The sequence below is a fragment of the Anguilla anguilla genome, chromosome 14, assembly GCF_013347855.1.
Source record: "Anguilla anguilla isolate fAngAng1 chromosome 14, fAngAng1.pri, whole genome shotgun sequence".
Lineage (NCBI taxonomy): Eukaryota > Metazoa > Chordata > Actinopteri > Anguilliformes > Anguillidae > Anguilla > Anguilla anguilla.
Window position 1 is genome coordinate 20686264 of NC_049214.1, and position 20185 is coordinate 20706448.

A 20185-nucleotide genomic window follows, 5' to 3' on the forward strand; every position below is an offset into this window, starting at 1 on the left:
TTTGCATAAAGGCTGAGGCTTTATCGATTAGAGCTGTTTTTATTTTGGTTGATTTCATTGATCATCCTCCTTGCTTACACGTGATACTTGGCATTTGCTCTGTGAGTGTATTGTAAAAAAAAACAACAAAAAAAAAATCTGAAACCAAAAGCCAAATGTCAGCACAAGCACCACATTAAGTTAGGATTTTAAAGGAGGGATTGTTGTACATTTTACATCATGGGACCATGAGCATCCACCAGAGAGCTGCTGGCTCCAGACCCAGTCTGACTGATACTGTGACCAGGAAGGGCAGATGGAAGCGGCCATGATACTCAGCAGCATTCCCTCGCCAAATGGCTGACACTAAGCAGGGCTGGACTTGAGCAGCCCTTCAGGGTGAGACACATTAGAGAACATTTGGTGGTTCAGCAAGGAACACACATCGCACTGAAACAAGCACCAAATAAAATGGTACGTCAAAACCACGTTTCGAGGGTCTGCCAAGAGGCTTCTCCTGCTAGTGTACTGGGTTAGTGACATGAACAACGACCATTTTAGGACACTGTCATACATGCACAGAAGTTGTCAAACAAAGTTGAGTCAGACAAACCAGCCTTGTTGAGTTGGCATCAGCATCGGCAAACAACCTTCGTTTGGACTTAGAGTAACATTGTTAGAAAAATATCTCTCATTTGGATCTGGTTTCACAGTCTGACAAATATTGGTCAACATAAGTTAATATTAATTTTTTCAGCAGAGGCTTAAAAGAAAGTTTTTTTCTATCAACAGGGCCTAAGGACTAGAGCTGTCATGTTTGTGGCTGCCATTAGCTAGCTAACATGACGCTCACAGACTTAGCCAGTGTATATGTAGCATACGCTAACCAGCTTATTACATTCTGCTAAGCAAAATGGTATTAGCTGATTTCCGATTATGAAGTCAACTCCAAATGAAGGATGCTTGTCTGAACACAAAGCCAAGTACAAGCAAAGTTTGTTTTGTTACACCAACTCAGAATGAGATTTGAGTCTGAACCACGTCCGATGCCGATACTTGCACACGTGTGACGGTGTCCTAAAACGGAGAACAGCCCCACACACTGCCTAATAAGCCATAGCACTGCCCGAAGGAGGGCATCAACTGATTAGTCTCTGTCTCTAATGCAAGAGCGACTCCTCTGGTCAGTTTGGTGCCTGTCGTCTGCCTGTGCCAGCAGTACTGGAAGTGTGCCTCCCCTGTGCATGACCAAACAGCACAGCTTGTGAACAGCAGAGCGGAGCGAAGCAGCGACCGCCAGATTGTGCATTGGAAAACAGCACATAATGTACTCTGTCACAATGATGGAGGACACTGCAGCAATGGGGAGGATACACAAAAGCAGCTGGGAATTCCAAATGAATTGTGATGAAAACAAAAGTAAAAAAAACTCTGAGATTAGTTTATTTCTTTAATTTTTACAAGATCCTGACTCCCTGAGATCAGGTAATGGCCATTTTACCTGTACAAAAGGGGCAGGTTAAGGTTCAGCAACGTATGTGAGCATAAGTAAAAAGGCAAATTGACCTTCAACCCTACAAGAAATGTGATGTAGGTCTCATATTTTGCACATATCAATGTATTCAGGCATCCCCCTCCCCCCTGTAGTCCTCACAGAGGGGTTTGAGGCTTCTGACATCACCAAGTACTTGGTTCATAAATTGTTGACACACTAGTTTGGATTTTAATGCCATTAAAAAACTACAGTATAACCACAGTGACTGTTGTCTGAAGAATCCAATCTATAGATATTTGGGATATATAAAAATGAGATTAATTTAAAGAGCTCTTTCAAGTTAAATAACTACGGCACTTGCAAATCTCCCGATGAAAGCACTCCATAAAATCCTCTCTCATGAAAGAAACTGGGAAAGAGCTTGTGATTTAAAAAAGAAAACAGAAATTCATAACCGTGTCTGCCATTAGACCATGACCTTCCTTAAACAACATTTGGTCACTGATGAACCAAATGAAGCCATTCATCCATTAGAATAGTTGCATTCATATTTTTAAAGAGGTGATTAAAATTAATGTAGTCACAGACGCTTGGAATATAACCTAAGCCACTTATAGGAACAGTCTTTTACAGTGAAGCATAGTATTTGGTCATATTCTGCATCCCATCTTCATCAAACTTGTCTGTCAATTACAGTACTGTCCATATAATATTAACACACTGATACTTCCATTGCTTCATTACATTCTGTTCCCGCCAAATACAAATAATTTAGGTGGCCTAACCTTTCCACTTAATGTAAGCACGACTGCAGAAAACAGATGCAATTATGAATCTTGAAAGAAAATTAATGGAAAGCTAATTTTTCTGCCATCTTTGAAAGCAATGAGACATCACTCCCCATAATACAGATTGGTAAATTTATAAAATGGTGATTGATAAAATGATTGCTATTCTGAAGACTCAAAGCAAAAAAGCAGACAAACTAAAATGCAAATTAAAAAGAAACGCATGTAGGGTGAAGCAGTGATTAGTTCGTTGTAATTGCTTCTTCTTCTAGCTCTGTACTTGTGCCGACATCTGAAAGTATGGCCAATTAACTCCACTAAATGCACTTGATTGCACTGTGGATCTCTGCATGGAGCAAAGGTGTGAGAGATTCTATATTTTACTCAATTACAAAACAGTCAACCCATTCCACATAATATGTAGTGAATACTTTGCTATCAGCAAAGATCAACTGATATTGATGTGGTTCTACCTAAAGACAAACGGGCACAGGCCACATTCCAAAGTGACTGGAACAACACTGTAGGCATCTCAGTTATACTAACAAATTCTGTTCATAGATCTCTTGGACACTAAGTCATCTTCCATTGCACTGCAACCCAAACCATGCTGTGATGTCTGTGTCTGTGAGCCACACCAACATTATTTCTACTGTAGGAAAGGGCTGAACTGAATCCACCTCATCAGTTTTAAGTCCAGAAAAGTTTCAGACAAACCCTTGTCCAGAGGAATCCTGTCAGTAGGCAGTAAATCCCTATATACTAAATGCTTACTTAGCCATAATAAAAAAGAGTTTACCGCAAGAACATCAAAACATAGCTACATGCACTTGCTCATGAACTGGAGGCAGGCCACTTTGTCCTCAGTGATAATCTTGCCTACGCAGATTATTTTAAGATCACTGACATTCGTAAAATAACACGGAGTAAAAAAATGACTAAATGTGATAAGGCATTAAAGACAAAGTCTATGTCTACGATGAAAGACAAAGACAAAGTTGCTTGATTAGAGCTGGTCCGAGTGTGTGAGGGACTGAATTTCTGCAAGGCCTTCAAACGAATACCCCAAGAAACCATGCATTCTCTAGGTTGGAGAGGAAGTATATAAATACAATTTTAAAAAACAATTTAAAAAAACACTGTTTACACAACTATTAAACAATTTCAACAAAGGTTCACTTGGTCCCAATTTTTTTTTAAATTTTTTAAAAAATCTGGTATTGAAATTAGAAGTTATCAGCTTCTCGTGTACGGTATGTGTTCCCTCAGAAGAATGTATTGTCTTTGTATGGTGTTATCTGGCTATTACCATTTTCTGTTTCTTTTTTTGCTGGAATTTTTCCAGAATATGTTCACATACACAGAGAAAATGCACACTGAAATCATTGATGAATGAAAGTGACTGAAATAGTGACTGAAATAAAGGAGTTCTTCATCCTTGGGTTTTATAGTATAATTATTATTTTTTAATTACATACTTTTCCTTTGCCATGTCAAGCTCATACTATTAGTTCTGAATGTGATGGCTTCCATTTAATCATTCATCCCTATAAATTGGGTGTAGACCCAGACCTGGGCTGTTCTCTGATGCCAAGCCCAGGCGAAATGTACCTTACTTAAAACCATCTATTTAAAAGATGTGCATGGGCCACATGACTTAATGGAGTCTAGCAACATTCACAATTCATAATTTATCTGTACATTTTGCATAGACATGAAAAACTCAACTTTGTTAAAAATCTGAAGCTAAAAAGTTTCAAGCAAACAGCCTTCTTCAACTAATTTGAACTTTTTCTTTTGTGCCTATGTTCCCAGAGATACAAGTGAATTACAGAGAAACTGTCAATCTTCTTCTTAAGCCAACTAAAGTTCTTAGCTTGCAGCAGCAAACCAAAATAGGAACCATAACTTAGATGCTGAGAAGAGACATCAGTGGAAGATTATCTGTACTGGACCAGGAAAAAGACTTGTTTACTGAATTATCGCATGCCGATGTTACACAGGTCAGCTTCTTGTGCATGGCCATATGCTCAAATCCGCCTACACAGCTGACTGATCCCATAAAGTAATCATCTCAAAGCAACACTAAAAGTCACACTAAGTTCATTCAATCAGTCTTACACAGTTTTTAAGATGGAATTGTACAGATTTCACAAATTCATTACTAGGCCACTGACCACCATGCAGGGGGCACTGCACCTGAAGTGTGTATATTCCTTCGATACACCCTCCTGTGAAGCTGTTACTGCTTTCCGCATGTACAGTGTCTGTAGTGTACTACAGGAGAGCTTGCACTGGTGGGAGGTAAGACACATCTCTCACAAACACTGACATCCTGAAGCCATTGAGTGAGTCTTGGCCAAATTCATTTCTAATGAAGCATTTGTCCTACTTATAATTTATTTATAAGTTTTCTTTTCCTATTAAGTAATTCAAATATATTGTGTTATTTTTAAATTTGATTTATCAAGGGTCTTACTTTTTTATTGTTTGGTAAGATGCTAATTGCCCAGAAAAGATGTCTTAAATATAATTACTGCCACCAGATCAACAAATTGCACAGGCACTCATGTCATTTCATAATGATATGACTCTATTGGTGCTGATGTACATTTCATCATTTAAACCTAATCATTGAGCATTGATGGATCTGTTTCAGCAGTGCAACATCTACAAGGTATTTCTGCTGTTTACAAAGGAAGAATGTTCCCCAGGGTAGCATTGTCTATCTTTCGCCACTTTATAAATTGAAGGTGACAGTAAGCGCTATCAGCACAATATATATAACAAATTAATTTTGTAATTGTGAATAAAGCAGTGTTGTATTCGAGTATTTTAGCATATTATTAAATTTGGCAGTTAGCACAAGCACCAGTGGAGTCATCTCAGTCACGAACACATTTAAAACAATGAAGGGGAAATGGAAGTGAATGAATACTGTACCTTTTTTACCTGTAAGGAACACACACCTGACAAAAGGCAATCTTCACATCCAGGATTGGTTCACTGCAGTAATATAAGAAATGTCGGCTCATAAATACCTGGGAAAAAAGCAGAGTGACAAGAAAGCATGTAATTATGCATGTAATATGCTGGGGTTTTTTTCAGGGTCTCTGTGGATCACACAGCTACCTACTGTATACTGTATAACAGAAATATATGAATATCTACCCAGGCATGATGTTTTTGAAACAGGCAATTTATTTGGAAAAACAAAAAGCTAAGCAAATTTAAATCTCAGGGTCCAATTATTTAATACATTTCCATTCAGTATACATATACCTATGTGTATATAAACAAGGGAAATAACTGTTGTACAATGAAACACTAAACTTGCCTAAACTATTCTGGGGTTGAAAATATGTTGTGCTGAAATTGAGTTGTTGAAATGGAAGGTATGGGCCTGGATTAAAGATTAAGTACCAGAACACTTCTTCACGGTGAAAATTCATATATCACCACATGAAAAGATGTTCTCCCCGTAATATTTGATCCAAAACCCATTCTGAGAAATCCTCGGGAATGCTTCACTTATCGGGAAATGTTCAATAATTTCAAACCCAAATGCTTCTCATTTCATGCACAGCCTCTAGTAACATAACATCACTGAATAAGCTGCTTGGGCATTAGTTGAAACATATTTTCTTGCTTTAGACCACAAACCCCCAAGTGCCCTGCCATTCTGCCATTTTAAAGTCTGTAGGTCAAAATAAACTTTTCTAAATACTGAGTTTTCCTTCATCAGACACAAAAACTTGTCTGGGCCAGTCTAAAACATTACACGAAAGACTATAATATCAGAAAACCTTAGAAAGTGAACTATCCCTTTGACAAATAAAAACGTAACCTAAGGATATTTTTTCAGTGGGTGAGCCCCTGCACTACAGTTTTATATACACCAGAGAGCCGTCTAAACCATCTAGTACAGACATGTACAGCTACACCACTGGTGCTAATAACATATCTTTTCTTGTTAGAAATGGAATATACAAAACTATTTCATATTGACTCAGTACAGTACAAATGCATTCCTTTACACAGAAATTCACCTTTAAGGATGATACTACCCACAGCCAGCATACTTGGTTACATTAAATAATTCCCAATTGAGAATTATTTTCTCAATGCATTAAAAAGGGTTTAGTTCACCAAATCATGAAAAAAGTAGAATTATTTTATTTTTTGTTTATTTTAAGAATTATTTTATTCCACACCGGTTGCAATTACATGTACTGTGGAAAAATATGCACAAAATACTGTGATGTCTGCATTTAACATGAACCATCAGGACTGATAAACCAGGAACTGGCAGAAAATGCCTGAGAGAGACTTACTGAAAAAGGCATGTCAATGGCTATCACATTAGTACAGCTTTGTCTCTGCAAATTCAGTCAGGGTTAAGGTGATGGACATCGCATCTATGGACCTTTGCCCTTCTGCTATTCTACAGCCAGACCCTTCTCATTCGCTATCGAGACTCAGCAGACAAGCAGGCGTACACAGGTCATCTGCCAACCATAGCAGGCCAAAGGGGCAGCATGCTCCCCCTGCTATGTCAGGGTTTATTGTCATCCACTGGAGTTGAGATACTTAGGCAGGCAGAGCAGAGCAGGGCAGAGCAGGACAGGAAAACAAGAACTATCCAGGTCTGTGACTGACAACCTTCACTGCCCCAGCCAAAACTATATCTTTCAGGCTGTAAAGGTACCTAGTGTTTTATTACCATTAATAGAGTGGTAAGGTACATAATGCCAAGAATATCCAAGAAGGTAATTTTCTTGGTGCCTGTTTAGCGTACAAAAAAAAACTAAAGACGTTTCATTGACATACTCTTCCAAAACATAATTTAATAACAAAGTTCATTTCAAGGCCAAATCAAGTATGCAATGATGTACATTACAGTGAAGTGCTGTACATTAGGATGATAAGTATTCGATAAATTGCTAATGGCACAACACACCCTCACACACTGCTTTTTAGTCATCTTCCTTACATTATGTTTCTTCAGCTGTTGATGTATATGTTTTGCCTTCCAGGCAATATGTCTCCTTTGTGTTTGTGTTGACCATTTCAGTTCCCTGCGCATTACGCTTCAGTGGTCGCCCTGTTACCGTGACCAGTATCTTATTCCCTCATAACGTACAGTGCCTGGGGTGGGAAAAGAATAAGTGAAAACCAAGTGGTTGAATTGCTTTGTTTACGGTAAAGTAAACTGCCAGTCTCTAACAGTTTTTTGTTGCTTTGAAAATCCAGACATCAGACACAAAGCACTCTGCTGACATCATAACCACCGCAATTTACAGTACAGAGACAGAAAACCAGCAGACCAATTTTCCAAAAAAAAGAAAGGTATTCGACATTACTTTCCATCGGCACAGAACCCTATAAAGAATTTATCTCAATGGTCAACATTGATTTTGAGCTTGTCTGTGGACACACTGTCAAAATTGGAACAGTGAGCATGGTTAGTAGATAGCCACTTTACATAAATGTTTGCCAACCTTGAATATTTCGTTATTTAAACACCTTAAAGTTTGAACGACTTTGAATTGCCATCACAGATTTGATCCGCCTGTTTGTTGGTAGAAAAGTGAGAGTGGCGGGGACTGAACAAACATTCCTGCTTGAGGAAGGTAAGCTCATTAAAACTCCACACATCTCCCAGAATTGTGCTAACAGAGGTGTGAGTGCTGAATTTTAAATGGCGAGTCTTTAGGATTGGCTGGCAGCACTGGTGGTCTCATTCAAAGAAGAGGGGGAAAAACCTCTCTGTGTGCCTTTGTCCTCACTGTTTGGAATGTGCGCTCAATATTCAGATGGTGTGTGATTTGTCCGGATATAGAAAATGGGCAGAAAAACACAGAACCTTTCATGCAGTGCTCAGACACACTGCACCAGTGATTACACATGACAAGAATTGCACTGCCAGTCCGGTATGCAAAAAAGTAGAAAAAACCCATGCAGATATGTAGAAACATCCCGACATTCTGAATTACCTTGATGTATTCTCCACTTTGAGAAATCATCAGAACAGAATATTTTACAGACAAAATGCAAGTGTTTTTATCAGTTTCTTCCCCATAAATATAAAATGTGGACAGTTTTTAATACTAATACCGCTGCACACAGCACCACATTTGACATAGGCCATTCCATGTCTTACAAAAAAGTATAGTAATCCAATTTATTCACATCTTCAAATTTATTGCACCCTCCTTTAATGTCTCAATTTTTGCTTGATAACAGCTTTTAAACTGCAAATTTTCTTTCAGTGACAGATGAAACAGCTTTCAGTTCAGTAAAACAAAATCAGATTTTACAATACTTACAGATCATAATACATTTATATTGTGCTTGCAAGATATATAATGGTGTCTCGTGAAATGTTGTTTGTATTAAAAATGTTAATGAAGAAATGATTACACACTTGAATATAAAATCAAATAATCTTTTGTTACAATCTATAAAGGGAATGGATATATTTGCGGCCACAGTACACAACAGATCCTCCAAGGACATTAAGGAAAATTGTAGTCATCCATTTTATAATCTAAACTGTTAAGATACATGTGCAACATGATGTACCAGCTGAGAAGTGGACACTAAAGGCTCTCCATCCTGATAAGAGTGCACAGTAGGATAACACAGCACTTAAAAATGTGGTGAAACAGAGATGGTGGCATTGATAAGTATGTGATAAATTGCTGTTAGACACTGTAAATCTGTCATGAGGAAAACATGACACATATACAACACTTTGGAAGATATGAGAGCAGGACCTCCATTCCTGAAGAGAGAGGCCAGAGTGGAACCCAGAGGTCAGATGTCACAGATAGCACTGAGAAAGATGGATGGGGAGACATTCTCTTCTGCAATATCCTAGCACAGTCCATTCAGCTTGTTATCAATATGAATATCGTTGCGGTTTACTTGTGGGAGTGAATAAGCCAGGCAATGCAGTCAATATGAATGCACGGATTCATTTTTTATATACAATACAGCCACACTGCACCCTGACCTTCGGGTGAATTTAATCAAATGGTGTGGTCATGTCGACTGAATTTTGAGAACAGTGTCAACAACATGCATGGAAATCTCATCAGCCAGGTTTGTGCTTCCAGCTGAAGGCACTCATTACATGAATTCATTATGATGACGTTTTGTATTTTATTTTGTACCTGTTTTTTTTTTTCAAAATCTAGTTCTCTTTTGGTCGTTTTTCCAAAATTACATTAATATGCACCTTTAATTAAAGTTAAGGAATCCTCTTATAATTCTAGAATTCACCTGCTATACATTAAATTAGGAGCTGGCCAGGGTGTTCATTGCAGGGTTATGGGCCCTAAAAGGGTTATCTCTCCAATATTTCACTCCTGGGAGTTTTAGCAGTCATTCCAATAAAAAGTCAAACAGTACTATTATACTACACATTCAGAATGACACTCACAGGTCTAGCTGGAGCATCCCCAACACTGTTGAGAGTGCCAGCTTCAGCACAAGCCTAATTTCATTCTCTGCTAATTTTTTTGCTTTTATTTTGCAGGTATCAGATTCCATTATGCTGAAATGCACACAGTACGCTCATCATGAACATTCAAATACAGCGTACAAAGAAGAATATGCCATGGACAGCCACCATGGTTTCCTCTCATCTCAGAATCAGTGTCTGATTTGTCTGGCTTCCAATCAAAGGCTTCAGCCCCCTGTCACTCATATATAAGAGAGCAAATATCTGATGCATGCTATTTGTAAACCTGAGGGCGTCTGCTTCAGTTAATTTACATGCTCACTCTCCAACGTTGCACCCACTTGAAGTGCAGATGGTTGTACATTATTTATTTGTGTAGAAGGTACTCTTATGAAGGGCGATTTATGATGCCGTTTTTCTCTTCCTACAACCTGAAAATTGTTTATACAGCACTGTGTTCTGATTCTGTGTGTGTGTGTGAGAGAGAGAGAGAGAGAGAGAGAGAGAGAGAGAGGGGGGGAGAGAGAGGGAGGGAGAGAGAGAGAGAGGGGAGAAAGAGAGAGAGAGAGAGAGAGGGGGTGAGGGGAAGCAAGGAGGTTTAAAATGCATCGTGTCTAGTATTTCAGGAGTGATCTACAGCATTAAGTGCTCTATTTTTGAAGGTAGAAAATGTCTGGCAACATATTTGTAAATGTAAGCCTCTAAAGGAGGGTTTTTCCACTTATACTGTATATAAATAACATATAGTACTCCACACCAACTCAGAAGGTATAGGTTTTTATGTATTCTATACAAATGCAGTATCCACTGTTGGCATTTTCATTGTTGAGAGGCTTGCCTTTACTAAATTAATTTCAGTAATTCACCAAATGTATTGACATGATCTTGCTACATATTTGCATGCATATTAATTTCCCCCATATTCTCATATTCTAGTTTGGTTTGTTTGAAGGTCCAGGCAATTGGATTGAAATTGTGGTTATATTCCCCATAAGTGACAACTGATTGTTTTTTTGATTGTCTGACAGGGTGGGCGTGTGTAATTACCAGAACTGTGTTATTTCCAGAATTTGAGACTGTTATAGAGTCTAATGTCAGTGTACAGTAGCTCAGTGTTCCAATGTTATTATACATGGAATGATCTTCAGGTTTAACTACACAATGGTAAACGCCTACTTTATGTTGCTTTCTTTTGTTTTGACTGGTAGAGTAAGGTAACTGATCTTACCGATTCTAACCTAGCTAGGAATGGTTTACATATGACGGATACGAATGTTAATGAGCGCAGGATACTGCATGTTGCTGCTGGTTTTGGTTAAATAAGATTTAATTGGTGACACAGGAAACTTTACAAATGTACTGTACATTCTTGGTTGAATCTTTTTTACAACTGAAAATGGCGCCACACGTATCCCCAATGGCTGAGCAGTGACATGGCTTCAGAGCTGTTGGGAAGCTGAGCAGTGACATGTTTTCAGAGCTGTTGGGAAGCTGACCCACTTTAATCTCTGTCAGTAGGGATCAGATTGAGCCAAGATGGCGCTGAGTCATTCCTCGAACACAGAATGCATGCTGTGAACAGATATATTTACTGTTCTGCCGCATAGTGGCATAGCCTGCACAAAGGAACTCACCTGACAAAAGGCACCTGATTGGGGCAGCCCTGTATATGCAGAGGTGACTCGGTCAGCTTGTTCCTTGCAACTGTACATATTAAGGTCATTTACAATAAAATTGTTATCAAAATTGAGCTAAATGGATGCTGTTTTTAGCTCCCAGCGGCTGAGTGGAACCATCTAAGAGTCACGACTGGGTGGGGATGATTTGGTCTGCAGATTCTGCGCATGAAATGTATTTGATCCTTATCAGGGTCCACATCCGTACACTGTCAATGGGGCTGACACTGCTTTTCTACTTCATACCAGCTGAAATGTCTGCATTGCAGATAGAGGCTGAACAACAGACAGAGAGAATTACGTTGTATATTATGTAAATGGAATGCATGTTCTCCAAGCAGTGCTTATAGGGGTTAGAAAGACAAATGCAGCTACACTGTTCATCAGAGATGGGATAACAGTATTGAAAACCTTGTCCTATTGGATCATCTAAATAGGCCCTGGTCCTGTGCTGTAATCCCACATCAAGCCACATTGTCTGAGGGGAAAGCGCACCATGAAAAAAAAGCACATAAGTAAATGAGAAGTGGAGAAATCATTTCTGAAAGGAAGTGAAAGTCTGAGCGGGAGCCGTCCGTCTTTTTCGGCACTGGCACTTGATTTCACACCTGAGGTCCTGACAGATTTCTTCAGAGCGAGCAGCTTATTCAGCATGTCCCACGTCAAACAGCAACACACCCACTGCCTGGAAAACATTTCTCAGCATTACCTGCTATCACAATCTGCTGACATTAGGCAAAGCCAGAACCGCTATTTTCTCATTGCTGTCTATCCTGTTAAAAGGGCTATTTATTGGTCTGCACACCAATGCTTTTAATCAACGTTTCCTTGCAGATGATTCTATTCCAAGACTGCTTGTCTTTTAAATTAGACAAAGAAGCCGTTGACTTTCATTCTCTCATTTAATCAATAATGAAAGAGAAATCATGAAAAAAGACACTCCTTCAGACAGTCCAAACCGCTAAATCATGCAAGGCCACACAGTTTGTTTTAACAATAATTCACTATTCTTAACAAAACTTCAAGACGTCCAGGGAAGACTGGAGAACCTAATAATGCATTTGGTTAGGTTAAATCAATGCTCTGCATCAGTCACTACTTGTGAACTGTTGAAAAAACTGCTATGGGCAGCATTACATCCGCTCACAAATTCAATATTTAATATATTCCACACCGAATATAGATATGAGATTAGTGGCTTCTGCTGTGGAAAAAACAGGTTTATATGTTTCCCAGCTTTTGCGCATGTTACGTATAAGAGTGGTCCAGGTTTCGTATCAAAGCAAGCCCTCAAGTACAATGTCCTAGCATGTCCTATATTCCACCAGAAATATTAAAAAGTCAATGTCAAATCTGCTTTATCATTGTGACTGTCTTTGTGTGCCTTTATCTGAAAATTCCCCGCGAACATTTCAACATGACAATCCATGATCAGTTAGGTTAGAAACTGGTTATACTGAACAAAAGTAGTATCAATGCACAAAATTTCAAACATATAATGACTGACTCTAAATCATGGCAAAAAACAACATTCCCTGTAAAATGTTACGTGTGTAACTATTACCGTAGTCGAACAAAACAATCACATTTCTCACACCAGAGTCCTTGTCTGTTCTGTCTTCACCCTAGGCTGCAGAGAGAGTATGTGTCGGTGGATACCCCCTTTCCTTTTTAGTAGAGAAAAAACAACAGGCTTCAACACTGGATGAAGTGGAGCACTTTGGGGAGGCTTCCAACCACTTAACTCCACCCGGCTGGATCAGGACACAGACTCTCTGCCACTGTGAGAGGTTAAGCCACAAAGATGAGTCAGAAGTCTATTTATCTACTCCTCAGGCACTGAATAGGTTGAATAAGCAAGATTTCCAAATCCTCAAGCTTTCATATTAGCTTGAATAGTCAGAAAACAGTGTGAAGGCCAAACAGTGAAGCAAAATGATTTGTCTCTCATCGCCAAGGAAAGCAGGTAAACATCTAGATTGGAGCCACCTATGATTATTGCAGTGCACTGTGTTTATATGGTTTACATCCAGTGCTAAATTGCTAAACAAATGTTTCTATTAACTTACTCTTTCCATTAAGTCTGTCATATCCTCCTTAGTTACTCTGGTGTTGTTTAAAAGTTTGAGCAATGTGATCTAAAAACGAGCTGGAGAAAATCTAGGCAAAATGAGCTTTCACCCAACATTCACATGAGGTGAGACACTTCCTGCCTGACAAAGCTAGTCTCACCTATTTTGAGCATGGCACTGGAAGATACATTTCCCCTTGGAGATAATAACGCTTGTGATCATCTCATTTCACCTAGCAACTGTAACTATGATGAGCAGGGCCCAATGCTGAAGTCAACTCCATTCATTAGGGAAAAGAGACTGTCACTCCTCACTGGAAGGAAAGCACCTCCGACAGTAGTATCCCCTTCCATTCATGTGCTCAAATCTTGGGTTTCAGCATATGGTCGAGATGGACCGATGGTGCCAACTTATCTTTAACCATCTTTTCCAGCAGCCAGAATATTTGGCAGTTTAACAAAAAAAGATGATGACGAGGTCATAGGGCTTCAGGCCAAGGAAGCAGTGCTTATTTTAATACATATATATATATATATATATATATATATATATATATATATATATAAATGTGCAAGATGGCATCTGAACCTGCCAAAGACACAAACAGAGCATGTGTTCGTCACACTCTCTTAATTTCATCTAGTATTTTTAGCATCTGCGATCTGCGAGTGGTAAAAGCTCTAGGAACATAATCTCAGGGGAATCCCTTACAGAACAGGATCACGGTTTTAGCGTGGCCTCACATAATCTTCACCCAACATTTTTTTTGCATTATTAACAGCCATGTTGATATGATAGAATATTAGCATTTTGGATCAGAAGCAAAACCTTTTTTTTAAACTGCCTGCATTCATTTTCAGGGGTAAAAAGAAAGGAAAATGAATGAGCAACACAATTCAAACAATTGAAAGCCTTTTAATGTCACGTTTCCACACACCACCCTGTGGGGCTATAGTACCAGGTGTACTGAGTTACACTGATATTAAGCTGGAACTTGGAATGGATGGGAAACTGCAAATAAAAACGTAATTGCTGCGTTATAACTGTAAATTTATTGTTAATTTAAAACAAATGTATAAATACCTGAAGAATGAATGCTCAGGCCTACATGTATAGCCTATGTATTTCCTTTTTCTGTTTCAGCTCCCTAGTCACAACACAAAGGCTTGACCTCTGACAGCTTCACAATCTCAAAGGCACAATATGCACCACAAGAGATTCTTTACAAATCACTTGCATCATTTCTCAAGAAAAGGTAAAAGTGCAAGCAGAAATGAGGAACGCTGAGTAATGTGACTGCTCTACTGCGTGTTTACTTACCTGTTTGGCATGCAAAAAGATGGATATGAAAAACAGCTTTCCCATGTTGTTCAATCTCCCACATTTAAAATAAAGAGCCCCATTAATCTGTCAACCCCAGCCAGATCACAGCCCCGCAGAGCAGCAGCAGGCAAACGCAGGGCCATTTACATTCAGAGTGGTTCTTTTATTAGGAATCTTGAGACATGGAACAGAGCATTGCGTCATGCAGCTCTACTGGACACTGTTAGCAGATAGCTAAAGGCTAACCTGATGGCCAGAGTGCTTTTAACAGCATAAATCCTGCAAGTCACTCCTAGATAAAACAAATCTAAAATTCCATGCATCTCTAACCTCCTTTAATTGGTTTGGCAAGACTAATATTGTTTATTACTTGTGTCAAAATGCAGCGGTTTCCCCCTTTTTACCCTCATACGCTGCACTGGCTGAAAACAGAGTTTATGGTTTCATGCAGGCGTGGTACGCTCATGTTATGTGTTTCTGGGGCATAAATGAATGTCTGAACTGTGATCATTGCATTTTTTGAATGGCGGTATATATGTATTTTGATTATACACAATGCATTATCATGCTCCTGATCCAAAACAGACCTGTGTCAGAATGCAGAAAATTTTGTTCACGTTATGACACCAGAATGATCAGTAATGGCTGACTGCCAAGTCTTTCATTAATGAATGACAGGCATTGCCCAATCAGGAAATACTGTTTAGCTCTTAAGAAATTGCTGGAGAAGAAAAGCTAAGAACATGAGTGTGTCTCTTCATCCCCTTCCAAATACTGTTTTTGTCTGTTCAATATTTTTTATTATTCACTGAGTCCAGGGACTGTGTGACAGAGCTCCGTCACAGACTGCAACCTGCCCAGGGACTGAAGATGTCAAATTTGGCTCGACGCATCAAATGGTAACATTTATGGTAAACATTGTACATGGTCCTTCACAAATAAATGAAATAAATTAAATAAAACGTGCATGGGATTCCATGCATGCATTTCTTAAGTAAGCACCCCAACCACAGGAGAGGGTGCTGGAAAGTAGAAGCAGTATCAGACTACAATGGTGAAAGAAACAGGACTATAAGTTGACTTTCCTTTTCAGGTTAATTAGATAAGTGTGTAATGAAAATGCAGGTCTAATAGGTCATTTGCTGTTTAATTCTCCAGAGGACCTTGACTGCAAACTAGCAATCATCAAGGGAGAGTCAAATCAATCATGACTGTCTTGGCACAGAGAAAAAACAACCAATCGGGGAAAATGTCTAATTAAATTGTTGTGAATATTATTGAACAAACAAGAATTGGCATTCAAGCTACACAATTAGAGACAAAACTCAATTAACAGAGGCACAGTATGATTGTTATTTAGATTTGAAAAACTGCCCAGTTACAGAGAGAAGCCTGCTAGAGGTCAAGCAGAAACGGTTGCTAGATTTAGGCTATTCATTGTTTTCTGCTCTTTGAACCCAAGTTGTGGATTAATCTGGTTCCCCTGTAGCAATCTCAAGTGCCACACAGGGTAAGAGAAAAATATATAGCTTTATGCTTGCATGCTTTGACAGCACAAATATGCTAAATATTTATAATTTTCATTATGTGGTAATAATATTACTGGTAATTAAAACCTTTATCAAGGGTAAGGTATAACATTGGACATTTAATTAAACTTACATGACCACAGCAGACTCGTAAACATAACTAAAAAATATCTAAAATAGCAATATTTGCTCAAATTACCAAACAATACCTTATGCTACAATATAACCTACTGCATGAAACCTACTACTGAATGCAACCAGGCAGACTACGGCAAACAACATCCCACATCCTCAAACAGCAGGACTTTGTGTCAGGGCGACAAAAAGACAAATCTTCTCTGGTCTTTGTGTCCGAGTAGGGGTAGTTATAGGTTTACTCCCCCCGTCTTTGTGTCTGAGGAGGGGTAGTCATAGGTTTACCTCCCACCCCCTCCCCGTCTTTGTGTCTGAGGAGGGGTAGTCATAGGTCCCCCCCCCCATCTTTGTGTCTGAGGAGGGGTAGTTATAGGTTTACCCTCCCCCTCCCCATCTTTGTTTCTGAGGAGGGGTAGTTATAGGTTTACTCCCCCCGTCTTTGTGTCTGAGGAGGGGTAGTTATAGGTTTACTCCCCCCATCTTTGTGTCTGAGGAGGGGTAGTTATAGGTTTACCCCCCTTCCCCAGCTTTGTGTCTGAGGAGGGGTAGTTATAGGTTTACACCCCCCGTCTTTGTGTCTAAGGCTCTTGCTAAAGCTAACTGCTTAAATTATGCTACCAAATTAATGTATACACTCGAGACACTGTCTTAGTGAGTCATAGACAGCCCAGCTGATGGGCAGCAATTGCCTATTTATTAGTTAAATAATCGTTCATACTTTTAAAAAAAGTAGTTCTGTGGAAGTACCATGTCAATGACAGAGGCCAGAGGAGCTGGTCACACCAACAGAAATACTGCAAATACCCAAATAATGGCTGTTTAAGACAGTGGTGTGCAGAAGGGCATCTCCGAATACACACTGTGTCGAACATTGAAGCAGATGTCAGCTTAGTCAGCTAAGAACAGGAAGATGAGGCAACAGTGGGCACATGATCAGAAAAACTGGACGATTGAAGATTGGAAAAATGTCGCCTGGTCTGACAAATCTCGATTTCTGCTGCAACATGCAGATGGTAGGCCCAGAATTTGGCGTAAACGGCATAAATCCATGGATTCATCTTGCCAACAGTGTAGGCGGGTGGTGGCAGTGTAATGGCGTGGGTAATGTTTTCTTGGCAGTCATTAGGCCAATACCAATTGAGCATCATTTGAATGGTACAGCATACCTAAGCATTGTTGCTGACCATGAGAATAAACTCATGGTCAGAGGCTACCCTTTTTCAAATGGATACTTCCAGCACATTAAGCAGTTTCCACAAACATGATAGTGACTTCACTTTACTCCAATGGCCCGCACAGTCCGCAGATCTCAATTCAATACAGCACCTTTTGGATGAGGTGGAATGTGAGGTTAGCAGCCCGAATATGTGGTCAAAAAATAAGAAGGAACCGGGGGATGCTCCTGAGTCTATATGAACCAAAATCCCAAAAGCACTTAGTTGATTGTGTGCCGTAAAGAATGCTGTTCTTGCAGCAAAAAAATACCCAGTATTAGATAGGTGTACCCAATAAAGTGGCTAGTGAGTTGTACATTGCTTTGAATTACATTATATAGCTTATGCAGTACAACGGTATATTTTTATTGTAAGGTTATAACTGTGCTACCACATTAAGAAGAAGAATAAATACAGTAAAGGGAAAAAAAACATTTAAAACTGCAGTGTTGCTTTCCGAGAGATGGATTGTAGGGTGGGGGTTTAGATGTGTGGTGGGGGAAGTGGGGGGGAGACAAAGAATACCCAAGCGGTTTTAACAGGGGCCGTTCTCTACGTCTGCTCCACCCTCACACCCCCAGGCATGTTCTCATCATAATCTGATTTTGATGTAGCTCTGCTGGGGTCTGAATTAAGTAGGTAATTTTAATATTTTACCCATGCTGCCCGGTTCCTGCAGCCCTCAGATGTGCTGAATCTGTGAATATGCAGGCTGATACTCAGCAGTGCTGCCCATATGTGCAGTGCTGTAGCTTATCAGTTCAAACTGAAGCTGGAGCCAGCACTGTGAGAGCCGCCAGACGTCACACACAGCAGGCACGGATACAGGCAGCGGGTGATTTCAGTGGCTCGTGGGGACCTCTGAGCTGTGGAAATGACATCTCTCAGTGCACTACAACAGCCATGTGAAGCTCCAGAACAATACAATATCAATAATAGAGAGTATTTAGATACTTATGGGCGGAATAATCCACCTGTAGGGATTCCAACATCCTCCATGTACTGTTCACTGAGATGGTTAGTGCCCATAAAACCATTCCTGATTACCTTGATGCAGTACATTCAAATAGAGCTTTGCTCTGTATTAATGCATGTGATGATATATTATTGTACATGTTCCTATCTGAGCATGCAGAACATTGATCATCAAGGTCATTTACTCTGCTGACAAAGCATTTGGATGCCTTATGATGTAGCTGCATGTTTTATAATGTATGAACCACAAGCTTTGACCAACCATTCACATCAACCAAATAGAAAAAATGGCCATATAATTCCACTATAGATTCATGCGTGCTGTTTTAATAAAAACACTCTTCATCATTGTCTTTTCTTCCTCCCTTTCTGTAACACACACCCATCTCCTAGCTCCTGCCCATCCCTACGTCATTCCCAGAAGCTGATTTTATGTCATGACACAAGTTCCCTATTCAAACATTTTCCTACGTACACACAGCAGCCCAGAACATGAGCAGTTAATGAACAATCCAGATCCTAGACCACACCACCTGAGAAACAGTCAGAAAAAGAGAGAGCGAGAGAGAGAGAGAGAGAGAGAGCAAGCAAGCGAGCATGTGGAATTGCCGCACTGAGCACTGCATTGATCACGCACTCCAGTGACAGGCTGTCGATCGGTCGGACAGCAGAGAGCCTTGCTGCAGCCAATGAGATCTAACCATCGCCTACATTAAGATAAACATGCAGTATCTGGTTTGAGCAGAATGTACATGCAGGCCTGCCAATCAAACACACGTTCATGTAAACATATCGCCCAGGTAGAGGGAGAGATTCTGTGTCAAGGCAAACCCTTCGGTCGGTGCTTTCCTCCAGCTCAGCCCTGCTGCATGCCCTTCCCACACTGCTGCCGTACAAATATGCAGCAAATACAGGAGTCTCACAAGTGCCTCTAAGCTCTGCCGTATCCAACGATACTTAAGACAAAATGCGAGGGCACTGCTAATGTATGTGAAAGCAGGAACATACATGAATTCATTCATAGCTCTGCAATTCATAAAACCCAGGGTAATCCAACAAAAAATAATAGAACTGTTGGACTGGATGCACAAAGAATATTGGTGCAAGTGATTGTGTAAAAACTCCTCAATTAGAGCATGCAGCACATGAAATGTACCTTAAGTACTGAGAAATAATAGAATCTTGACAAGTAAGAAAGATTACATAAGCACTGTCCCAGATACAGTATCAAAACAAAATCTGCTTTTGAACAGCTTTGTGGCTATATGAAACACTTGTATTTAGGATCACTACAGATACTGCCCAGGAAATGGTCATCTCCTGGTAGCTGTCACCAGAGATGCCATATCTAGGACCATTTGAAATTATGACAATACTTTCATTTCACCACCAATGTAGACCGACGAAAAGACCGTTCTTCCACTGCACAGTTGAAACCAATTGAATCTTTGAATCACCCTTCCTTTTAAAAACAGATGTCAATATTTTTAGCTTGATTTAAAAAAACACTCATAGGTTTGCAGGTTTACAG

General features: G+C 39.7%; 1 protein-coding gene across 9 annotated transcripts in view; it reads right to left on the reverse strand.

Annotated features, from left to right (window-relative positions):
- mapk10 (mitogen-activated protein kinase 10) overlaps positions 1 to 20185 on the reverse strand; it is a 70570-nt gene that overhangs the window by 41325 nt on the left and 9060 nt on the right. For 7 of the 9 annotated variants that reach the window (XM_035391276.1, XM_035391273.1, XM_035391272.1 and 4 more), the window contains exon 2: positions 5232 to 5303. In XM_035391276.1, the coding sequence (XP_035247167.1) occupies positions 5232 to 5303 (72 nt within the window). Of the gene's footprint in view, positions 1 to 5205; positions 5304 to 20185 lie in introns of all 9 variants that reach the window. The other 2 variants (XM_035391278.1, XM_035391277.1) reach the window with 2 other exon arrangements.